Source organism: Plasmodium cynomolgi, chromosome 13 (genome assembly GCF_000321355.1).
Source record: "Plasmodium cynomolgi strain B DNA, chromosome 13, whole genome shotgun sequence".
NCBI lineage: Eukaryota > Apicomplexa > Aconoidasida > Haemosporida > Plasmodiidae > Plasmodium > Plasmodium cynomolgi.
In genome coordinates this window covers 35,243-58,876 of record NC_020406.1, presented here as the reverse complement: position 1 = coordinate 58,876, position 23,634 = coordinate 35,243, and the positions used below count along the sequence as shown (strand labels likewise).

Sequence of the window (23,634 nt, the reverse complement as noted above, 5' to 3'; positions counted from 1 at the left end):
AGGGACAAAAAAAACAAAAAAAGGCCAAAAATGCAAAAAATGCAAAAAATGCCAAATAAAAAACGCCTTCACTAATCAGTTATAAACGAACAGATATACCTTATTAATGTAAATGAATGACTTGTGCTTGTCCGACTTGAAATATAAATTAGTTATAAATTTGTTATTTTTGTTCCATTTTGAGTTATACTTGTACATGTAAAGAGGTATTTTTTTGTCTTTGAGAATATTTTTTTCTCTCCTCTCGATTACGCTTAAAGTTACGATGGGGATTTCGTCGTACTTTTTGTTGCTCCTTGACTTGACTCCCAGACATTCGAAGTTGTTGTTCTGCGGGATGGTTTGAATGGAGGGAGTGTCATGTAGAATGGTTTTCTCACGTTGGGAGGGTTGAAGTGGAGGGGAAGTGGGCCATTTGCAACATAACAAATGAGTAACGGGTTTGGGCCCCCCCATCTGAGCAACGCAAGTGGGAGTTTCTTGCGCGGGAAGGAAACATGTGTAAGAAGGTACGTGTAAGGAGGTACGTGTAAGACGGTACGTGCAAGACGGTACGTGTAAGCATATGTTTATGCGAACTGCGTGTGCCCCCTACCAACGTGTGCAGCCCCGACACATCCACGTTACAGCAGGAATCCACCTCGTAGTGGACATAATCGGAGTAGTTAATCTGATTGGACGAAAACGCGTCCTCTTCATCACTGCTGTAGAAGAAATTTTTCTGAAAATGGGGAGGAGTTTCTCTCCTCTTCATCTCCAGGGTGTTATTTATGCTGGACAAAAGTATGCAGTCTCCTAATTTTTTTTTATGCACAAAACTGAACTTAATCAACAAGGCTTTAAAAAAATTTAACGGATCAAAAAGATATTGTACATTATAAAAACGTAATTCCCCTGTGATGTTCCAAAAGTACAACTGCTCCTTCACGTTTTCATAGTATGTAACAAAGCTGTCGATTGTTTTTTTTTTTTTGTTAAAATTGGACATCCATTTTGTTGGCACTTCACCTAGAGAGAGGGAAATCATAATTAGCTTCGTCTCTTTGTCGATTTTTTTTTTATTTTTATTTAACTCCTGCTCAATTTTTATTACATCATTGTATATGAGATTTGTAATTCGTTTAAAATTCTCCGTTTCTTTTGCGCAACATGATTGGATGGTCGTTATATTCCCTTTGGCCCACTCTGCATTAATGCTGATGTTGTATTTGAATGTCGACTTTAGCTTCTTTATCAATTCGTAGAATTCGTTCATTTTTTTTATATTCTTTAGGAAGTCCATATTTTCCGCTTTTCGTCTGTTCAGCGCTTCCTCCTCCATGGGGGTCCAGCAGTACGTTTTTGTGAAGAATTTTGTGTCATCGTTTTGGTGGTCGTGCTTGTCATCGTTCTTGTCACCATTCTTGTGATCGTTCTTGTCACCATTCTTGTCACCATTCTTATCACCATTCTTATCACCATTCTTGTGATCGTTCTTTTCATTGTTCGTGTCATCGTTCTTGTCAGGGGTGGTTGGGCCATCACCAGGTTGAGTCGCATGGTCAACTTGAAGGGCATCATTTGTCTCTCCCCCGTTTGAGCATTCACGTGTGTTCTTTTCAATCCATTCAGTTGCGCACACAGTTGGTTTATCTCCGCCTCGGGGGGACTTCCCATTTTGCTCATCATCTGTGTTGAGTAACGAGCTCGAATAGTAGTCACTGTCCAGGTTGAAGAAAATATCTCCGTCATTGTTTTCCTTCTTGTATATTAAAACTTCTTCGCTGCTGATTTTTTCCAAATTTTTGAGCATATTTTCATTGTACTGTTCATGCTTCTTCTTGTCAGCTTCGATTTTCATTCCGTACGTTTTGCAGCTATTGAAGAGGGGGTAACTCTGAGGTTAGAGGGAAGTGCGAACAAGATGGGGAGGCAAAATGGGCATACGTACGTCGGTATATGTATATTTAACGCGGCGCAATGGTGAAAGGAGGGAGGACATGATGAGGCAAATCGCTTTCCACCCTCCCCACTGTGACTGCCACCCCGTTGGCGGACACCCCATTCACCCTTACCTTAACCAAATTGACATACTCCTTGATGGATCGGTTCATCACAAATTTGTAGTCGAAGTTTTCGTCAGCCGAGTAGACGAACTCATTTTTCTCGTTAAACGAGTACTCGTTGAAGTATTCCTTCACGTAGCTTTTTATGATCTTCCGATCATTGGCTTTGACTTTGTTTCCGTACCCATTTAGGATGATCTCTCTGCAGGGAAGCGGTGGGAGGAGGGGTAATTCGAAAAAGGAAGCCATTGTAGGGTGTATTACATTTTGCGTAATTAAGCATACTCTGGGGTGAGGACACAGTGCTGATTGTACATGGTGGAGTAAGCTCATTTTCGCAGCTGTCTCAATTTGGGTCCTACTTTACGAAAGCCCAATTGATGTTCACTTCCTGGATAAGCGTTTCCTCGTGGGTAGGTTTCTCACTAAGGAGGTTAGAGGTAGGTGTACACGAATTAGATTCGCCAGGTAAAGCCGCATTCATTTGAAGAAAATCGAAATATGCGAGGAGACAGTCGAATGTATTTTCGAAATCTTTCACGTCGAAGTAGTAAGGTTCATCAAAACCGTAATTATCGTAATTGCATCTGCATGCTAAAATGCTATGGAAAAAGGAAAGAGAAAAGAGAAAAGAGTTTACAAAGTTATTTTTTAATTTGTCTTTATACATATGATGGACGTAGGAAAATAAAAAATTTTTTAAGTATTCATTTTTGTGTGAATATATTTTAATGGCTTTCTTTATAATCGAACTGGACGTCTCTCCCTTTTCTGATGTTAAGTACATTTCAAAATTGGAATGAATTTTTTGAATTTCGTAAAATTTTTCAATGTTGAAATTTATCAAATGAAAATTTTCTAGTAATAATTTATTTCCATTTTGTAGGGAAGTTTCTATCACTATTTGTATTTCACTATTGAAGTTATTTCCCACGCTGAGCGTTTTTGTAGCTTTATGTTTGAGCAAAATGGGATCATAACAAGTATTCGGTTCTGTAATGTACATAAACGTTTTCGCATCTATGTAATTTAGATCCTTGGAGAGATTCAAATGGGTAGCACTGTTCATATTTTCAGACAAGTCCAAATAATTGGAGAGCAAAAAATGTATGTAATAGTACAACCTATCCTTCCTCATAATGTACAGAAATAGGATCACTTCTAACTTTTCTATCTTTTCTAGTTGTGATTTTTTTAGAAAGAATAAATTATCTTCCGGCCTTTTGTGCTTGTACCAATTGAGGTATTCTATAGAGTTATTCTTCATGTCTTGAATGAGCGCTTTGAAATTTGGGGATTCGTTATGCAAAAATTGGAGCTGTCTTTTCTTCTTCTCATTTAGCCATTCTATTTTTAGAGAGAGAGAATCATGTGTGTCCATGCTTGCAATTTTTTGAACTTGTAAAAACAGGGAGTAATACTTTTCCTTTTCCACTTTGATAGACCTACCAATGTGATGCAACTTTTTTTCTTCGAATATTAAGGAGGAATAAAAGAGGAAGCTGAAAAAGAGGTGGTCCTTCTTATGTATTGTGTTTAACAGGAACACAAAGCAGTTGTGTGTGAATTTTTTTATCAGCTGATTGAAGTTACAAATTAGCATCTTCTTGTTGATATTTTTAATTAAGTTGTTCAGGATATTTAACAAATAATTGAAATTGAAGCTGTATGTCGATTTTGCTCTGGACTGTTTTTGGAGCACTTTGTAAATGGTATGGAATCGGTACCCCAGGAGCTTTATATTTTCCGAAGAGTTTTTAATTTTGTTAATTTCCTGTTTGTACTCCTTGAGCATTTTCTTTATTTCCATTTTTTTCAAAACGTTGCTATTTATAACGTTCATCAAATTTTTGTTATTATTTGCTTTGTGGTTAAATGTGCAGAGCTCGATGATCATTCCGTCGTCCAGAAATTTCAGCGTCTGCTTGGTCTCGTAAAAGTTTCTAATTTTTGTGTTAAAGTTTATGACCTTTTTTTCGTCTTCGTGTTTCAGTATGATGTTTACAATTTTGTTTACTATCAAATTTTTGTCTATCTGGAAGTCAATAATATTCACGTAGTCCTCCACGTCTTGGAAGTACCTGTCGCTGGAGTCGCTCACGAGGAAGAGTCTGAACTGGCTGTTGTACTCCAGCTTCTTCTTGCCTGCAGAGGGGGTGTACGCGGAATGGGAAGCACAAACGATTGCGGAGCAGCTCTCATCAGGGAGGTTCTTAACGGGGTGCTTCTCAACAGGGCGCCTCTCATCAGGGCGCCTCTCATCAGGGCGCTTCTTAACAGGGCGCTTCTTAACAGGGATTACCTATGTTGATGTAGTACTTTCCGTTGGACAAGTACACATTGCGCTCGATGACAGGCTCCAAGATGCCGTAGTTGGAGTTGAGCTTGATCTCCCTACGGCTTAGCTTAAACTTGAGGAAGTTTTTCTTGGCCAGGAGATCCACCCGCACGCGCTTAAAGTTGTCCTCGTGTGGATCATCGCAGTTGAATTCCTCGTCATCCTTCTTATCATAGATGTACAAATTTTGAAAATTAAAAAATGGAATGATCAAGCTTTTTCCGTATATTATGCACATATCTAAATGTTTGCTTAAATTTTCATCAAAATTGTGAATAACCAAATTGTTGCTGTAGCTTTTTTTTAGCCACTCGATTCCGATGTTTTGTTGGTCCAGCAGCAGTGGCCATCTGAAATGGTTGAGCGAGATTAGCGCATTTTGAATATAAAAAATGTGTCTAGGGAAGTTGTCCGATATGAAGAGAGAGACGATGCTGTCACATGAGTAGATACTTTCTATTTTGATGTCCTCCCTTATCAGGATGTTATTTTTTTTTATAATTTGTTTCCATTTGTTGAGTAAGAAGCATCTGTATTTGTAGTTAAATGGAGAGGAGTAATTTAAGAAAAAGGAGAAGAGCAAAACTTCTGACACGATATATTTATAATTATTTTCAATTTTTTCAATCGTGTAGATATATTTTTTTTGTATTTTTTCTAAAAATTGTTTGATTTCAAAAATGGGTAAGTAGGATTTATTAATTATTTGTAATTTTTTATTTAAATTTTCTACAATTTCTGTTTGTGTGTGTACATCCCTTTTGTTGTTTATGATGGTGGACTTTATTTGGTGCATTTGTTCCATAAGCTTTTCGTTTTCATTTTCGTACTGTTCTTTTTTTAACTTATTATTTGAAATCGTTTCTTGCATCTGGCAGCTATTCTTGTAGTACTCCTTATATTTAATGAGGAAGGTAATCCACTCGAAAAAGTGCGTAAACAAGTTGTTCGTTTGGAGGATTTTCTTCGTGCCGTAGACAATCTCGTCTCTCGCCAAGTATTCCTTGATTCTCTTAACCTGCTTATCAGTTATGTTTTCCTTCTTAAAATTGAAAAAAAATTTTGAAAAGTTTTCCTTTGCGATAAAATTTTTAAAATAATTCCAATTGTCGTTATTATCATTTAGGAAGGAGTTCCTCACCAGGGTGTTTATCATAATCGCTATACACATTTGCGTTAAATCTGGAGTCCCTATTTTTAGTATATTTTTAATTTCATTACTTTCTACATTTTGAATTTTGAAGATGATGTTGATACATTCTTCTTCAATTTGTTTCTCAGATTCGTTTTTATTTTCCATCATTTCGTCAATATCATTTGCGATTTTGTTAAGAATTTGTTGATTTGCCTTAAATTGTTGTTCTGTGTCTAGTAGTATTTTCGAATGTGTCTTAATGGAATTGTTCAGATGCTGAATTTCTTCTTCGATTTTTTTTATGGACGAATGAACGGACTGTATTTCTTCGTTCATGTTGTTATAATTTTCGAATATGCTTTCCACTTTTTTCAGCCCCATTTTGAACATATGCAGTTGTTTATTTTTGTAGTTTAATTTATTTTTTAGTAAAATGTAAAACATGATTAGTGCGTCTGTAAAGTTGTACTTGTTAATTCGTATAAAATTCAAGTTGGAGTTTTTTTTTTTTAAAAAGTTTTTCAAATCGTAGTATACTTGTATGAACACGTCCACGACATTTTCTAGTTGCGTCTCAATCATGCTGTAAAAACTGTACTTATTTACTTCTTCGTTGAAATTGTTGAATTCGTGCATTGCTTTTTTGTTGTAGTCCTTTAAATTGAGGTAGTCCTTATTTTTTATGGCTTCTTCGTTTCCTCCTTTTGGAAAAGAATCTTCACCCGAGTGTTTTGTTTCGTCCTTCTCCGCGGTTTCCTGCTCATATTTCTCATTTTCTTCCTTCTTCTGAGGTCCATTCTCGTTGTCCTGTCCCTCCCCATCTTTTCCGCTTTGATAAGATTCCTCCTTCCTTGGGTCTTCTTTCTGTTGATCCCCTTGTTCATCATCTCGGTGGACATCGTTCTTATCGCTGGCCATGATACCTCTTGCTGCGTCATTCGTGAGCTTTTCGCTTCCGCCTTCTTTCGTATCCTCTCCCGTTTCGCATTCTGTATTTTCCTTCATCGGTTTGTTGGGCATAGCGTTGTCCATTTGGGTCATTTCTTTTTTGCTACTTTTTTGGCCCGTATTTTGGGAAACTTTTTTATGTGTTAGTTTGCCCTTCAGATTATGTGTATCCCTTTCTCCGTTCTGTTTGCCGTTAGCCTTTGGTACCCTTTTTATCGGCATGTTCTCTTTTCTCATCGTTTTGAGGCCTCCTATAGGTTGTCTTTCCTTCTTTTTATCGTTTTGTTTGGATGAACTAGCACTAATTGCGCTTTTCGGTGGAGGCCCATTTTTGCCTGTTATTCCCTTTTTGATGGGTTTATCACCCGGTTTTCTCGCCTTAGTTAGAGGCCCCAACGAAAGTATTCCTTCTTTAATGTGCGACGCCGACGTGGATTTTCCCTCATTATTTTTAAAATTCTTTTTCTTTTCATTTTCCTTTCCATTCTTCGCTCCTTTACTGTTTATCTTCTTCCCACTTTGTTCCCCTTCCTTTTTGAGAGCACTTTTTTTTTCATTTCCACTTTGGTTGTTTTTTTTTCCTTTTTTTATCTTTTTCTTCTCCTCGGGTACTCCTTTATCGATGTCATCCGTTTTGTTCAGTTCGTCTTTTGGTTTCTGCGCATCTTGGTTTGGCTCCCCCTGGGCATCTCTTTCGCTTTGTTCGTCATTCTGCTTGGGGAGATTTCCTCCCGTTTCGTTATCCTCCTCATGGCCATCATGAACCATACCATTTTCATCATCCGCTTTAGTGTGTTCGCTTGCACTCTCCTTTTCCGTTCCACGGTTTGCTTCTTTTTTTCCTCCCGTCTGAGCATCTTCCATGTTGTCCACCCCACCGCCTGTCTGATTTTCCCCCTCATTTGGAAGGACATTCTCCCTTACGACTTCACTACCTTTTTCATTTTCGTTCCCCTTAGGGTTATCGTTTTTGTTTTTCTTTATGTATTCCTCCGAATTGATGAAGATTTGGTTGACCTTATTTTTCCCCTTTGTCTTTTCCCTCTTCTGAAGTGTGATGCTTTTGCCTTCTTTTTTTTCGATGTCATCTTCCAGCGTATTTAGGATAGCTTTTTTTTTGAAGTTATTCAATATATTATCGATGAAGTGATTTTCTTGGTGATTCTTTAAGAAGAGGTGGCAGTAGTGTGTATACTCCTCCCTGGACCAGCTATCCAGGTGCACAACATTTAAGTCGCTGTAGACATTTTTGTAATTTTGAAAATTGCTCGAGTAAAGATCGAACCGTTTCTCGTGAACTAGGCAAACGTAGGTATTCTTTTTCATCTGTAGGGGGGGGAGGGAAACAAGAAGGAAACAGTGCACACATGTACATAACGTATAGTGGCAAGGCTCCTATTTGGAAAAACAGTTTTCTTTCCGCTAAATGGGAAGAGGGACGACTTAGTCCACAAGGTGTAGGACACCTTTCAGTCCCTTTATCCATATTTTTTTTTTTTTTTTGCGATTACAATAGTTTGGATATTCTCCCACTTGAGCTCATTGGATATCAAATTCGTTTTTGTGTACAAATGGAAAAGTTCCTTTTTGTCAAAAAGAGCAGAGGGAAATTTTTTATAAATTAGGGAATAAAAATAATCATCAAAATGGTAGGAATGATTTATGAGTATGAATAGGTGTCTCTTAAATCTTAATCTGTTGTAGTAGTTAATTTTGTCTTGAGAGGTTTCCAAATTATTAGACTTGTTAATCAGTACAGTATTTATATTCAACATGAACGCAATTGCGTTTAGCAATATGATGGCTCTCTTTTTGTTCATACAAATGATCATCGAAGAATTTATGTTTTTATTTATATTTTTGTATACTTGTACTATATTTTTGAAGTAGAATTCTACGAACATTTTTGTGTTAATGTACAGGTTGTTGTAGCTGCTTAGACTCCTCACGAATTCGTCTTTCAGCGAATCTGCGTCGATCTTTTCGTGTACCTGTGGGGTGGGGGGAGGACAAACATGCAGAGTGGACGCGCGGAGAAACTCTTCAGGAATGAACGGGTTCTTTAAATATGTTTTCTTCTCCGATTTTTTCCGTTTTTTTCCCTTTTTCTCTCCTTTCTTTCCCTTTCTCCCTTTTTCTACCTCTTTGCAAAAGTAATTCAAGTAGGTGAACGAGCTTTCCCGGTTTAGGTGCTGAAAGTGCTTCTCCGCCATGGCTGAAAAAGGGGGAAATGGAAAAATGGTGTCCCCGTTTTTATGAATGATGACGAAGCAGGGAAAAAGGGAAGATTAGCCCTAAGAAGTTCCCCGATTATTTTCTCATTCGTTACTTCTCATCGTTTTGAGGATGTCCTTTCTGTTCTCCTTTTTGAGGATCCTATTCAGGATTATGCTTTCGGCACTTTCGCTGCGAAGGGGAAAGTGAAGAATCCGTGTGCAGGGGGAAAACATGTGGTTTTACTTTATTGGGCTGTGTTATGTATATCGGTTAGGCTGCATTTTTGGCGCTTCTATCTATCTATCTATCTATCTATCTATCTTTTTTTTTTTCTCCTTTTTATCTGTTCGTGCTCTCTAGATACCACCAATTTGCGACGACGTCCTGCTCATTTTGAAAATTCCACTTGGTGTAAAAGAAGTCTTCGTAGAGTAGAAAAATATTTTCCTTTGTGAACAGCAAATGGTTTTCCTTTTTCTCCTCAAAATTGATATCTTCGTGTATTTTGAAGAAGATGTCCAGGCTGTAGTTTACTAGCTTGGTGTGTATGCCCTGGGACGTAGGGGGAGCCGCGGTGCGAGGCATGTGCTTGTATATTTGTTCAGGGGAGGCAAGACAAATAAAGAGTATGCACAAATGTGTAAACATATTCGCGAAAATCTGCACAATTTTGATCTACCTGGAATGCACCCTTCAGAGTGTGATTCACGAGCGCGTTAAAATAACCCACTAGGCCCTTTCTGCTGTTGTTCAAAAAAATCGAGGCGTAAGAATAGGAAACAGATTCGTAGTAGCTATTCCTTTTCATGTGCTCGAAGTTTAGGGATATTATGCTCTTCACATTTTGGACGCTAAGAGCTTTGTTCTCGAAGTAACACAAGTTCCTTTGCAAATTGTGCAGGAATTCGATGGACGGGTTGTTCCCTTTTTCCTGAAAATGGGTGGAAGTCGGTGCAGGTAGTGGGGTGGAGGTCGGAGCAGGTAATTATATTCCAACTGCGCAATAAGTGGAATCGAAACAGGTGAATGCGGGTGACTCTATTGTCCTGAACCTCCAATCCGCCTCCCTTCCATTCCTCATCTTACGTAATTAATGTGGATGTCGTCTATGCAGATATAAAGGACCGAGTGGTGGAAGTACTTTTTGACGTTTTTTTTTGTCATCTTCTCGTAGAGCACTTTAAAATTTAAGACATTTGTGTGTTTCAAAACGTCGATCATGAGGTGGTCAATTTTGGAGTGATTGTTCACGATTTCTTTTAGTATGGCCGTTTTGCAATTTTCTGAGGGGGCACAAAAATTAGAGTATCATGGGGATAATCCCACAGATTTTAATTTGGAAGGAAAAGAAGAGAAGATAGGAGAACAGAACAGAAGAAACAGAACAGAGCAATGGAGAGGGGGGTTCACAGTGGGAAGTCTGCCTATGTTGATGTACCGCCCATGTGGGGGCGTGTCAGTCGTTAGTTTTGCCCCTTTTTGAATATTCAATAGCAGAGCAGATCTACAAACTGTGGGTTGTTCTATATGCATATTCAACACGTGTCCACATTGGTAAGTGCATATGGATGCTCGCATGGGATCCGTGTTACTTCTGTTTCCGATGAGGCAAATGTTGGACTCCCCCTTGTACAACAAACTAATCGAGTTGAGCCTCTTCTGCATTTCTTCGTCGTAAAATATTAAGAATTTTTCGCCCAGGTGGTTTTTCGGAGAGGACTGCACGGAGATGAAGCGAAAAAAAAGCGTTGTGTTACTTCCATTTGCAGAGTGGCCTCACTTTATGTTTAGCGTCTCTCGTTCATACTTGTGCGCATGCAGAGCATCATGCTGGGGTTACCATAAAAAAATCGCTGATTGGAATCCACGCATCCTTCTGTATGTGGTAAAAGGAGCTCCCCAAATTGCTGCCAAAGTTGACGTTATTAGACGAAGCCAACTGTTTTAAAAAGATAAAAAAATTAGATTTCTCCTGATCATTTAAAAAATTGTTAAACAAAAAAACGAGACAACTTAATAGAATAAAAAGAGCCTTCTCTTTAATGATTGAAATTTTAGAGATTTCTTTTTTGCTATGCAATTCCACTTTTTTGCTATTTTCCGCTTCAGCTTGTAATATACACACATTCTCTATGTAATTTTTGTTTATATTATCCAAGTCGTATTCCTCGTTCGTGACGTATTGCTCGTAGTTTTGTTCAGTTATTTCCGCTTCCTTATGGCAGGGTGTGCCCTCTTGTGGTTCTACCATTTGTGGCAAAGTAGACAAATCGTTATGTGCACTTCCTGTATTGGCGTCATCACTGGGTAGCAGCTGGTTCAGTTCCCGTTCTCTTAAAAAAATTAATATGTTGCTTTTAAAAATGTCGATGAAATTATTTATGACTACTTTCTCTTCCACATCGGTATGGAATAGACAAGTGCGCGATACGTGGCCATCACCCAGGGTCATATTTTTTATTTCTTCTTCTTTTGTGTAAAAATGATTTATGTTAAAGTGATTTCCTTTTTTCCTTTCTATGTAATGAAAAATGGGAAGAAAGAAATTCCTATAAAATAACTTCAACTCATTGTACAATTCGAGAAGAATTTTTTTTTTTTCTTCATAATTGTTTATATAAGTTAAGGACGTTTTATCATTCTCTGCATTTTTTTCGAAGAAGAAGTTTGTGTTAAGGATGTCGTCTATCAATTTGGAGCTTTTGTTTTTAAAATAGTTGTAAATGTTTGTGTTGTCCTTGATGGCAATTTTGTTCATTTTGTTCAGCAGGTATGGATCCATGGCGGATATGTCTTTGCACTTGGGGGGGGAAAGAGGACGTATTGGGGAAAGTACTTAAGGGTGAACACTCCAAGGAGAGATTCGCATAACAATAAGGGGGAAACAAAAATGCCTTTTGTTGCATGTCTAACTTTTTACATGCCTACTGATTATGAATTGTGTGTAATTAACTGATTGAGGCGTTGCACATTTTTAATTATCTATGGAAGTGAGTAACTACGGTTTGGCCCTGACCGTTGCCTCTTTTCTGCTACACGTGCGTTTCTGCTTTTCCGATGTGGGAATTTGCCTATCGTTGTAAGCCACAAATGTGGAGCTACGTTATTAACTACGCTGTGCCATCATTTCTATTGTAACTTCCTTTTGTAACCTTCTTTTGTAACTCTTTTGCTGCTCTATCTGTTAGCGTTTTTCTTTACCTCAATTATTATCTTCATTCCGTTTCCTGCATCCTCCCCGCCCAATTTCTCCCTTTTAGGGTAAACCAGGTTATCCAAGGACAGCACATTGTATATGATGGGGCTCAGAAAATTGAGCTTCACGATGAGTGTGTATTCTTTGTGCTTTTCTTGTTTCTTCTTTATAACTTGGCGTAGAAAGGCTTCGTTGAAATGGTTCTGGGAGTCTGTGAATTGACATTTTGCGAGGAGGAGGAAAAGTCCATAATGTGTGAATATAGATGTGTGCATATCTATACGTAAGAGAAGAGTCCACTCTACGACCCACATTTTGATTAGTAACATAGGAAACTATTTTTATTTTTATCCCCCTTCTCTTTCACTCTTTAATGTTATGGCTGTTAGCCGCGCTGGGTGACTAATTTTTACCATATAGGGAGTCCAAATATATGAAACCATATTTATCACCGTACAATTTGCTGTAAATTTTTAGCAGTGTCGACTTTCCCGTGTGGGGTCTTCCAAACAGCAACGACAGGGACTGATTATGTAGCTTCTCTTTCAGCACGTACACATCCTTTTCGTACTTGTGGAACAGGTCCTCTTTGAGATAAATACACTCTTGCTTTAGCAGCTGCGGGGAGGAGGATAATGCATGTGGAAATATTACTTATGTATATGTTATAACTATAAGGGGGGAGGGGGTGAATATGGGCACGTAGGTGAACCCCCCCATTTGAGCTCCATTCCCCCCCTAAATATCAAAAGCTTTATGTAGTGAAGTCCCCACTTTTTATTACCTCCTTGAGTCGTTCCCGTCCGTCTTGCAAATCATACTTCACATTCAGGTCCACGCCTAGAAATTTTTTTATCAAATTGTGCAGCTCATTCTGCTTGATATCTTTTAACTTGTCATAGTAGTAGATAAAAATATATTTTGCTAGCAACTCTTCTGTGTTCCTTTCTTCATTTTGCTTCTTGCACAACCATATAATATTGATGATGTCATTTAGCACATTATTTTCAGAATTGAAATAAATAAAATTCAAGTACTCCACAAAATTGCAGATTTTTAAGCACAGGTTTTTCACGTTTTGAAAATTATTGACGTATAGGAGTATTTCCACTAGTTCGATCTGTTGGCAGTTGTTTAGGATAATTTCTCTGCATAGGCTCCTTAAATTAATGGGGAGGCTTCTGCACCTGTTTTGGAAGAATCGGGGAATATACAAGTAGGGAAGAAAGCTAATACGTATGTAGTAGGTGTGTAGGTCAAGTCACGAAGCATTTACCCGCACGACTTTGACGTGAAGAATATCACGGAGCTGCTATTAAACACCACGTCTTTGCTGAAGAGGTAAATGTTCTTCTCCTTCTTTTTCAGGCCTTTCAATTTGGAGGGGAAAAACGGAGATGTGAAACTACGGCTCATAGGTGTGTGTAAAACTAAGCATGTGTAAATACACAAGCAGACATTCTAGCCCCTCTAATTTTGCTTGTTCATATAGGCAGAAAAAAAAATGTGCTGTACATGTTTGGATAGATCTGAATGCGTTTGTGAGGACGGACAATAGCTCCACTTTCATTTCGTCCACATTTTGGAAGACCAAAGCGTAGCCTAAAAAAGGGTTAAAAGGAAGGGGTTCATTTGGTGGGTGCTCAGAATAGCATGTAGAATGTGTGTCCACGGGGGGACCCCTGCGGTTAAGCGTGCAATCACGCATATATAAGTATAAAAATATGCTTGCTCATTTTTTTTGTCATTTTGCTTGGTACCCATCTGAATAGAACCCAGTATGTAATTTCTTATGTTGTGTGTTTTCCCATCTAGGAAGTACGTTCTTTGTCCTGCGTGAACATGGGGATGAAGTGAATCAAGGAGCATTCCGCGCAGTAATATCTGTATATATGCGTGTGTACACCTAAGTGAAACGAATCGGAAAGATGCAGCTATGCGCGCGACTTCCTCCTCTTGCTTACCTAGTGTAGATGTGATGTACCGGATAGTGGACGCTTTGTTCTTCCCGCACAGGATGTTGTAGTAGCTCTTATGCATATTGGAGCAGATCGAAAACACGTACTTATTATTCGGCAGCACGTTTATGAATAGGCTGTTATTTTCTAATATATCATAGTTGTATCTTAGGGGTGAGGAAAGGAAACGTGAGTAGTTATTATTTCGAGCGGGGTAGCATTATTGGGGGAAGTGGAGGCCCTTCATTAGGTGAGTTCATCAGAGGTATGCCTTAAAAATCCCCAGCGTTGGAGCAACTCCCTTGATCTCCCCTCATTTGCCTATCTCATTACTTAAAAGTGTAGTTCCCATATTTTACTGCGATCTGTTCCTTGTTCTTGTCGACGCTGTATCTAAATTGATAATGCAGGAAAAAATTATTTTCATCAAATAAATTTTCTTGGATGATTTTTTTTAATGTGTCGATAAATTCCAAGTATATAATTAAGGCTTGTTCTATTTTCTGCGTGTTTTTCCCCTTTTCTTTTTTTATTTCTTCTGCTATGTCGTTGCACTGAGGGGTGAAGATGAAGCAGGTGTTTACGTTTGTTCCCAGTGGGGTAGTGGAGAGCGTTTATTCTCAAATGTTACACACTCACTGTCGTATGAGTTTCTTTGCCCATCTACTGGCCTACCAAATCTTTGTGCCTATCCAGAACCCCCTGGGTGTATTCCACACTTTTCTGTTGGAGGACGTTTTTTATTTCTTCGCTTAGAATGATTTTTATGACAGTGATGGAAACGACGGACACGTTGTTTATGATTATCGGGATTATCCTGAAAGGGGGGTAAAGATCGATGTGGTTATTTTCCATTTTGTGGAGTGAAACAGCAGCATAAAGGAGACATTAACTAATTTGAAGGACAAAACGTTAGGGATAAACATCTGCGTAACGGTTGTAACAAATGTGCAACACGTGGTATGCACAAAACGGCAATTTTCAAAAAGAGGGGAGGAACCGATGGGACACAGAAAAGGAGTAAATACAATACATGATTGCGAAATTAGCAATGGAGTAATGCTCTCTTGCGATGAGTAGCAATCTGATGCCAATTTTTCAGTTTACGTTAAGTGGCAAAATTATACCCACGCGCAGTAACGTAGTACAGCATGTGTGCATACTTGGTAGTGTTGTAGTAGCTTTTCAAACTCGATACGATGTTTTCCTTCAGGGTGCTTTTTATTTTCTCTTTCAAGATGACGTATGTGTCTATCCCTATTATCTTCACCCCATTTTTTAGATTGAGCGTGTTATTCTTGGTAGTAACGACTTCGATGATCTGCGCAGCGAAAAAAAAAACAAACAAATAAACAAACAAACAAATAAACAAACAAACAAATAAACAAACAAACAAATAAACAAACAAATAAACAAACAAACAAATAAACAAACAAATAAGTAAAAAAATAAATAGGCAAGTGGGTAGGCGCATATGTCCATGCACATGCGCATGGGGACACATTTTCAAAAGCGCAGAGTGAGGGATATGCTACGATGGTGCTATCAACGAGTGTACCGTTTTGTCTATGTCGTTAAAGGACAAAAGTTCTTCGTAAATTATGAAGCAGTATTTTTTCAAATTCTCCGTCTCAGTGTTTGCTGCGGGGGTTGGTTTTGAGTGGGTCAAGTGTTGAACATGCATAGACATAGGTGTGTGTACATAGGTACACAAATCTTCAGCGCACGATTTAGCGCACTTTTATCCGTGCACGCCTGTTTCGCCCTACACAGCAAGCAGAACAACTCCTCGTCGTTCAGGAAAAAAAAATCCGGAAAGGAAAATTTCTTGTCTTGCAATAAGCTTATTGTTTCGTTTGACAAAAATAACACACGCTCGTAATAATTTTTCAAAAAATAAAAAAACTGAGTGTTACAAACGTGGAATAAGTTCAAATTTTTCTTCGCATTTTTCATTATCTCAACATACGTTTTATTTATTTTGTTGAAATTTTTCATTTCGTTACTGAAGTGATTGAAATTTTCATTGTTGTAAAACCTTTCCAGTCTAGCCCATTTGTCTTGGGTCTACAGAGGGGTGTTACGCAGGCAATGACGTGAGGACTACGAGGACACGACCATGCGGAATATGAAGACGTAGATATATTCCACTATGCAGAGAAAACATGATAAAGCACGTATCTTTAGAGGCGCCATTTTTTCAAAGGCGAGTCGAATGCGCACCATCATCCATAGGGACAACAGCTCGTGAATGAAAAGTAGCTTGTTCTGCAAATGAGTTATTTTGGGTATTAAATCCTGCGCGAAATTTAAGTTCCTCATTTGGTGCAAATCGTTAAATGTCTTTTTGATATTCTTAAATATATTTTTGTTATTGTCCAGTATGAAGTGATCGCCGCATTTTATAATTTTTAGTGTTTCCAATTTCCAGTTATTTTCAATTTTGTTCAGGTGTTTTTCGAGCTTCTCCACTTCCTGCAAGGTGGCGCGTGGAGGAAGGAGAAAATGTGTGAGAGTGAGGGAGGGGGTCTATTGTGTGTGCAAGTGAGTATTCTCCAACATGATTTGTGGGATACCGCAGGTGTCCCTCACAGTGGCGCCATCGCATCGGGGCCTATACATGCGCATGCCCTTTTTTTTGGCGCGCCTGTCACAGGCTTTCCCTCTTCCTTGCACGCACCTTAATTTTGTATATAATGTACTTGATGTCGTTAAAGTAGAGGTATATTTTCAGCTCGTACATATCGTACAGCGTGATCGATTTGATGTTAATATTTTTGTCGTTAATGATGATGGTGTTTTCAAAGGTGATTGGATCCTTTATGTTGTTTCTCTTCAAGTGGAGGTCTATTATTTCTTGCCAGTTTGTCAGTTTCATGTTTGTGTTTTGTAGAAGATACACGATTATCAGAGTTGTGTTCATTTTGTTTAGTTCTTCATTTATTTTTTTGAATGGCTAAAAGGGGGAAGTGGGAGAGTAGGTTATTATGGAAAAAAAAAAGGGAGAGCATTTTAGAGAGGACAGAAGAAAGAGTAGGGGACAGGTTGGATGTGGTGAGGAGAGAGGAGTGGCCTGGTGAGACAACCACAATAAGGTGATGGATAACTGTACCAAAATGTTCTTCGCCTCCGGTTGATCCTTTTGCAGTTCCGTCAACTCACTTTTCACCTCCTTTAAGGATTTATTTATTTCCTGAAGATTTGACAAGAAAATTAGGTGTGTGCACGAATATTTATCCAAATGTGGGATTAGCGGTGAACTTCCTCTTTCCCCCACTTTGTGCAACTCCTCATTTTAAGCACCTTAATATTTAGCTTGTAGTATATAACGTCGAGGAAGTCATTTATCCTAGTGGTGTATGAATTGTAGATGGAGTAGATGGAGTTGTAAATCTTTATGGTGTTCTTTAAGAGGTAGAAATTTTCGAATTGTAAAATTTTCATGTTGCACAAAATTTGGGCTTTAATTATTTCCTCCTTTTCAATTTCCATAGTTTTGAAGTCGTTGATGTATTTTTTTAGGCTCTCCATTCCTGGGTGACGAGAAGGGGAAACACACGTATGGGTGTGCAGATGGGCTCTTCTAGGGGCATTTCGTTAGAACCAACACGCTGGAGGGGAAATTTTACAAAATGAAGGAGAGACTCTCCCCTCTGCGCCCTTGAAGTTACCTTCGCTTAAGTCGATATTTTCTGAGGACGGTCCGAACATGTGAAACTTTTTCAAAATACTTTTCACCTTTTCTTCGAAGACGGTTATCTAAATTGTAGGGGTGGGGAAGAGGATGTATAAGCTTGTAAAAGTTCACACACATGAGGGAAGACGCATGTATTGTACGTATAGATAGTCAGTTTGGGCATCTTGTCAAAGTGCTTGATGCTCCCCGGATTTACCTTATTCTTGGTGTTTTTGTAAAACTCCTGCTTTATGGTAAACATCAGGTTGTCGTTGAAGAAAGCGGAGTTGAGCATACTTAGGTACTGTGGGTACAGCAGAAGCAACTTTTCCTTTTGTTCCTCCTTTGTTGTGTTGTCACCGTATATGGTAAGCATATTGTAAATTTCCTCTGTCTTTTGAATATTCATTTCGATGTTTATATTTTCAGCTTTAATCGTATTTATCGTTTTTATGATATTCTCGTACTTGTCCATGGAGCTGGTGCAAGTCTCCAGTATGCCGCTGCGGGTTTGTGTGGCATGCAAAAAGGCGTCATAAAAGAAGGTGTATATGTGGGGGGATGGACTAACACTACCAGGGGGAAGCTTCATCATCCGTTGCCTTTTGGATCACCCCCGTGGGAGGAAAATGCAGGGGTACCCCCCCCACACAAACACACATGGACGCGCTCAATCGCTACCTATATTTCGTAATTTCGCTGAGCGTAGAGCACTTGAGCGTGGTGAATATAAAATGGAGGTTGTTAAAAAAGAACTTCTTGGAGTCTAGGAGTTTGTTTTTTATCGAGTTAAGGACGAAAGAAATGTTGAGAGAGATAAATTGAATGGTCTTTTTGTCGTTTTCTCTGTCAATCTTGTTTTGAATATTGCTAATATTTTTTAGGATATTATCATAGTAAATCAGAGGGTACGAAATATTTTGGTGAATATTAAAGCTGCTTTGTGTTCTAACAATGGAGTTAATAATATTATCATACTTCACAAAGCTGTATATGTATTTGTTAGCCTTTTGGAAAACGTTTTGTATTAACTGATGTATGTGTATGATCCGGTCGATGATAATTTTATTTTTGCTAACGCTTTGGTAGAAGGAGAATTTCATTTTGAGGAACTCGAAGTCTTCCTTGAGTGATATGGGCACTTCAATGCATGAGTAGTCCAGCCATCTGATAAACTCGGAAGAGGTTAGAAGCAAATTGGTTAACAGTTTGGAGATCAACTTGAAAATATTTTGTATGGAGTTGTTCAGAAAAACATCCGAATAAATGTCTTCTTTGATGTAGAGACAAGGCTTATAGTTCTCTAGGAACTTTTTCTGGAAATCATTTTCAATTAGGGTTTCATAATTGCATAGCCCTTTAATGATAATAAGACTTAGGCACTTGTAAATTTTGCATTGGTATAGGTAGTACAGTTCGTCCATGATTTCACATCTTCCCTTTTTGGTTTTCTCAACAATTTGTTCTATTTTAATTAAAATTTGTGATATTTCTTTATATTTTTCTAAAATTTTGTTGACTTGGTTTATTCTATATTCTTCAAAATAATTGAAGAAGGGTTGGATGTGCAAGGGTTTCATGTTTCCCCATTGTATGTACCTAACCAGATTCACATTTTGCATGTTGTAAATAATTTTGTCTATGCTGTTGAGTGAGTAGGAGAGAGACACGTGTACATTTTCGATTACACTTTTGCAGTTTTTTAAATCGTTTATGTAGTGGTCTATATTTAAGTTTAGCCAATTGATGTTGTTCGATATATATATGAGTTTCTGTTCGAAGCACTGAAAAAATTTTATGAGGACTTTCTGCTGAATGATGGAAGTGGTAGTAGTAAAATTTTTGAAGAAAAAAATAATTTCGTTCAGCTCGTACAAATACCTGTACAGCTTTCTCTTTAAGTTGTACATGTTCAAAATTTCGATCGGCGTGTAAAAATCGTAAATAGATTCAATGTAGGCGTATTCGTATAATGTCTTAAAAAAGGTACTATCAAAATTGATGACGTAAAAAAAGTTCAGCTGCTTGTTTATGGTAATTATGTTGGAAGAGAGAAATTTGTTCATTTGAGAAAGTGAGTTATTTTTCCATATGACGTACGTCTCGATGATGTAGGAAAACATTTTTTTGCAAAAGTTGACGTACAGTTTAACAATAATTTTGTACTCATTAGAGGTGGTGATATAGCTATTATTTTTGAATATTAAAATTGGCTTCTTTACCTTTTTGTAGATGTTTAAACAGAACAGGAACTTTTTGTAAATGTCCAAATCTTTATTTGCGCACATGTTATTAAACAGGTCGATGCAGAGGTAGAGTTCTTTTTTGTACAGAAATAATATGTCGTACAGCTTCTTAATCAGGAGTCTATCGATTTTGTAACTCTTCTTCAAGTTTTGAAATTTCTCCACTAAGAGGTACGTCGATTTTGTGTTCCTCAAGTTGGAAAATTGGATATAAATAATTTTGATGCATTTTTTTTCTATCTTCAAGCATTGCTCATTTAGCCTTTTCATCAGCTGCATAATCGACTCGTCATCGTATAGGTAGATATTCTTAAGCACATCGTTAAACGGTTCGTACAGCTTGTTGATTTCTAGGATGATGCTGTTCATAATGTGCTTGTTATTCACCAACTTTTTCAATTTTAGAAGACACAAATCGGTGAAGTAAATAATTTCTGAGTAAACGGTGTATAGCGTAGCCAAGACATGTTGCAGGTGTCGTATATTTTTGAAAATAACATTCTTGTCAAAGTACCAATTTTTTCGAATATCTATCATTTCGATGTCTAATTTGACGTAAATGAATTCCTTTTCGTAGAACTTTAAAATGTCTATACATTTGGAAATGACCTTTTTTATTCTCTTTGGCTTGTTCATTTTTTTCACCTTAATGGCTAGGAAAAGGATGAATTCGAATATAATGTCGGAGAGTCTGACAAAGAAGGCAATTATAATTTCATCTTTTCGGAAATATTTTGAACTTAGCCATATATTTTTTAACTTTCGAATGACCAGTTTGATTCCATTTTTCATTTGGTTGATATGATTAGATTTTAAAGTTTCAAAAGAATTTTCCAAAATTTTACTAAATTTGATCATTTCAAACGATTCCATGTGCATATTTTCCACCTCCTTGATTAGCAATTTTATTTCGTTGCACAATTCTCCGTTGTAGTTTTTTCCCTTAATATTTTCTATAATTTGTTCGAACTTTTTGCTGTTAATTTTTTCAATTAAGTTGTAGATTCTGTGGTATCTTTCTTTCCAGTACTCCACTGCCGTTTTGTCGTTTTTCCTCTTCGAATCGTTTTTCTTTTCTTTGATGATAAAATCTTTTATTATGTTGGAAATGTTTCTCAGGTAATTGTTAATGTTAATCGTGTCATCCTTAAGTTTGATTATGTCTGCATTGATTTCGTTGTACGAGATTTGTTCCACCTTCAAAATTTGTTTGTAATAGCTTAACAGGTAGTAGAAGGAGTTTAGCAGGTTTTTATTTTTGAGGAAATTTTCCTCTTTCTTTGTCACACCAGGGTGGGTTCCATTCCCTCGGATTCTATCCTGAGTTGGAAGGTAACTTCGGTTGGTACTTTTACTTTTTGTTACCCCATCCACAGCGTTGTCCTCTGTCCCGAATTCGTTCAGCTGCTCTGTGTGTTTCCCTCTCTCCATGATATTCAAATATTTATTTTCGTTCAATTCGTTTGTGTCATCTAGTTGGTTGGTCAGCATTTCCATTTTTTTAAGGTGCTGTAGTTTGCTTAAGATATGGTCAATTTTTACGCTTTGGTCTGTCTCCTTCCCGATGTACTCGAACACGTCGTTTTTTTTTAGTAAACATTGAAAGAAGGGGATAAAAAAGATTTTAAAGTATGCCTTCAAATTGTTAATATAATTGTGGTGTAAATTTCCGAATGTGTAATTGGTGTTGAAATACTCGTCCAGGTTTTCATGCCCTTGATCATTTGGGGCACTTTTAATTTTTAAGAAGTACACTATCTGCTTGGTTGCCTGTTTCTTCTTTTTCTGTTTTTCCTCTGCTGTATTGGAGAGGATGTTGGATGCTTCTGATGCTGCTTCTTCTTCCACGTCGTCCGCTTCTATATGGCCCAAACTCATTTTTAAGGCGTAACGTGTTTTCGTTTTTTTCTTTTTCTCATTTTTATTTTCTTCGGAGGGAGGGTTCCCCTTTGGTGGCTCCTCCTCCTTTTCATCATCTTTATTCTCTCCATCTGTGGAATTATCAATAGGCTTGTTGGCACTCTGGATCTGTTTCTCCCTTTTGCTTGTCTCTAGATTTGTCTCCACTTTATCATTTTTCGCTTCCTCTGATGGGTATGGAATTTCCGATTCGTATTCTCCTTTTATGTCATTTGTCTCCCTTTTTGGCGCCTTTTCCCCATCATCATTCGCTATTTGAGTGCTTCCCCGGTTAGTATCCTTTCCCTTTTCTGCCTGTTGGATGTTTCCCCCTTCTTCGCTTTTGTCTTTCACTGCATTATCAGTTTCATCAATATGACTATGATTGCTTATTTGCTCTTTTGTTTCTTCTGCTTTATCTTTTCCCTCGTGCTGTGTATCCCCACTAGGATTTTCTGTGCCGTGTTCCTTGTCATTTTGGAAGGGGTGTGTCACTTCGTTCGGTGTGTTCGGTTCGTCCTGTTCGCCCTGTTCGTCCTGTTCGTCCTGTTCGTCCTGTTCGTCCGGTTCGTCCTGTTCGTCCTCTTAAAAAGGGTATGGATAAGGAAAGGGAAAACTTATTAACTAATGCCCATTTGGGGAAAACAAAAAGTGGGTGAACTTCTTCCCCTTTTCTAACTGCTTACCGTAAGTGTACCTATGTACCACGAAAAACAAAGTGCTCTTCACAGGTGCCGATAGAAAGAAATAATTTAAATCGTCTTTATTCTTCCCCTAATATAGGTTGAGAAGGGTTAGCAATGGGGGTGTTTCTCCCATCCATGTGGTTGCGAAGTGGTGCAAAAAATGGGAACAAATTTTAACAAGCGTTGTGTTAAGCTAAATTAAGCTAAACTAACTTCCTGTATGAAGCAGTTAAAAACGTCGCTTCGAATCCTCAACAATGAAGTGATCTTTTGCTTTATGTAACATTCCAGTTCATCGTTCATGTTTTGGATCCTGGAATGGTTGAGCGTATGTCTTTGAGCAGGACGAAAGAGTGAACCGAAGTGCGCGAAAGCATATGCACAGAATACATTTATCGATGTCTAGATTATGAGAATGAAAAAAGTGTATTTGTGTGTGTAGGTGCAGGATGGGTGTTCTTTTTTGATATTGAGAAAAATGCGAAAAATGCGAAATTTTTATAGACGCGAAATGGGTCCTATAATATAGGTTCCGTCCCACTGTGAATCGAGCGTTTTGCGCGTTTATGTTTTTCCTTAATTTATACAGATGGGGAGGGGCTTTGATGGGAAGCTCTACCTTGGGAAAGCTAGCTTCCTTTCTGTCTCGATGGAGGCTCCTCTATGCAAAAATGTACACAAAAAAATACTTGTAGTTATTAGAATGTGGAAAAAAAAAAAAATTACACTGTGTGCAGAGCGCACTGTCTAGCGATTTTTTTTTTCCCTATAATTAATACGAGAGATTTTAAAAATTTACACATTTTTCACGAGACCTGGGATTGTAAAAATGTTTTCTCTGAGCATTAATTTGTGAAGCCATATGATAGTATTAACATTTTTTTGATTTACACACCGTTTTATGTGCTTCCTACCTTAAAACTTATTTTACACGTTTCGCTTTAGGATTTCCCCTAACAGTGGGAAGCACACCAAGGGGTTCACCAAAATGTGCTAGCCATTTATTCGATGCACAATTAAAGGTAGAAGAAATGGAAACCTTTTTAAGATTTAAAAATGAAAAGGCAGACAAGGTTTAGCAAGCAATACAAAGATTTGCATTCCCCAAGTGTGAGTCATATTTCTTTGCCCATTTATTGCATTGTTTTAAATTTCAAAGTTCATTTTGACGTAAAATGGAGGAACGTTTTGCGGTCTTCTTGTAGGCACTTTCACTTTTGATGTGCATGATTAGAAAAGCGTTGCACACATTAAAGATGTGTGAATGGGAAAGTTATTTAAACGGTTGGA

The 23,634-nt window shown here is 37.8% G+C and overlaps 1 protein-coding gene across 1 annotated transcript; it reads right to left on the bottom strand.

Moving 5' to 3' along the window:
- Nucleotides 1-75: 75 nt before the first annotated feature.
- Nucleotides 76-22,647, bottom strand: PCYB_131110 (dynein heavy chain; the record flags this gene model as incomplete). The annotated part of the gene is made up of 34 exons (XM_004224136.1): nucleotides 76-330; nucleotides 596-1,876; nucleotides 2,049-2,247; nucleotides 2,408-4,190; nucleotides 4,348-7,792; nucleotides 7,978-8,457; nucleotides 8,608-8,681; nucleotides 8,796-8,872; nucleotides 9,048-9,235; nucleotides 9,363-9,614; nucleotides 9,770-9,966; nucleotides 10,276-10,402; nucleotides 10,524-11,483; nucleotides 11,885-12,090; nucleotides 12,293-12,497; nucleotides 12,664-13,060; nucleotides 13,156-13,249; nucleotides 13,395-13,481; nucleotides 13,640-13,711; nucleotides 13,844-14,004; nucleotides 14,171-14,391; nucleotides 14,513-14,654; nucleotides 15,001-15,158; nucleotides 15,396-15,478; nucleotides 15,607-15,904; nucleotides 16,061-16,312; nucleotides 16,518-16,793; nucleotides 16,950-17,030; nucleotides 17,141-17,370; nucleotides 17,509-17,596; nucleotides 17,731-18,016; nucleotides 18,195-22,005; nucleotides 22,345-22,432; nucleotides 22,558-22,647. The coding sequence occupies 34 exons, from the start codon at nucleotides 22,645-22,647 to the stop codon at nucleotides 76-78; spliced, it is 16,644 nt and encodes a 5,547-aa protein (XP_004224184.1).
- Nucleotides 22,648-23,634: the final 987 nt, after the last annotated feature.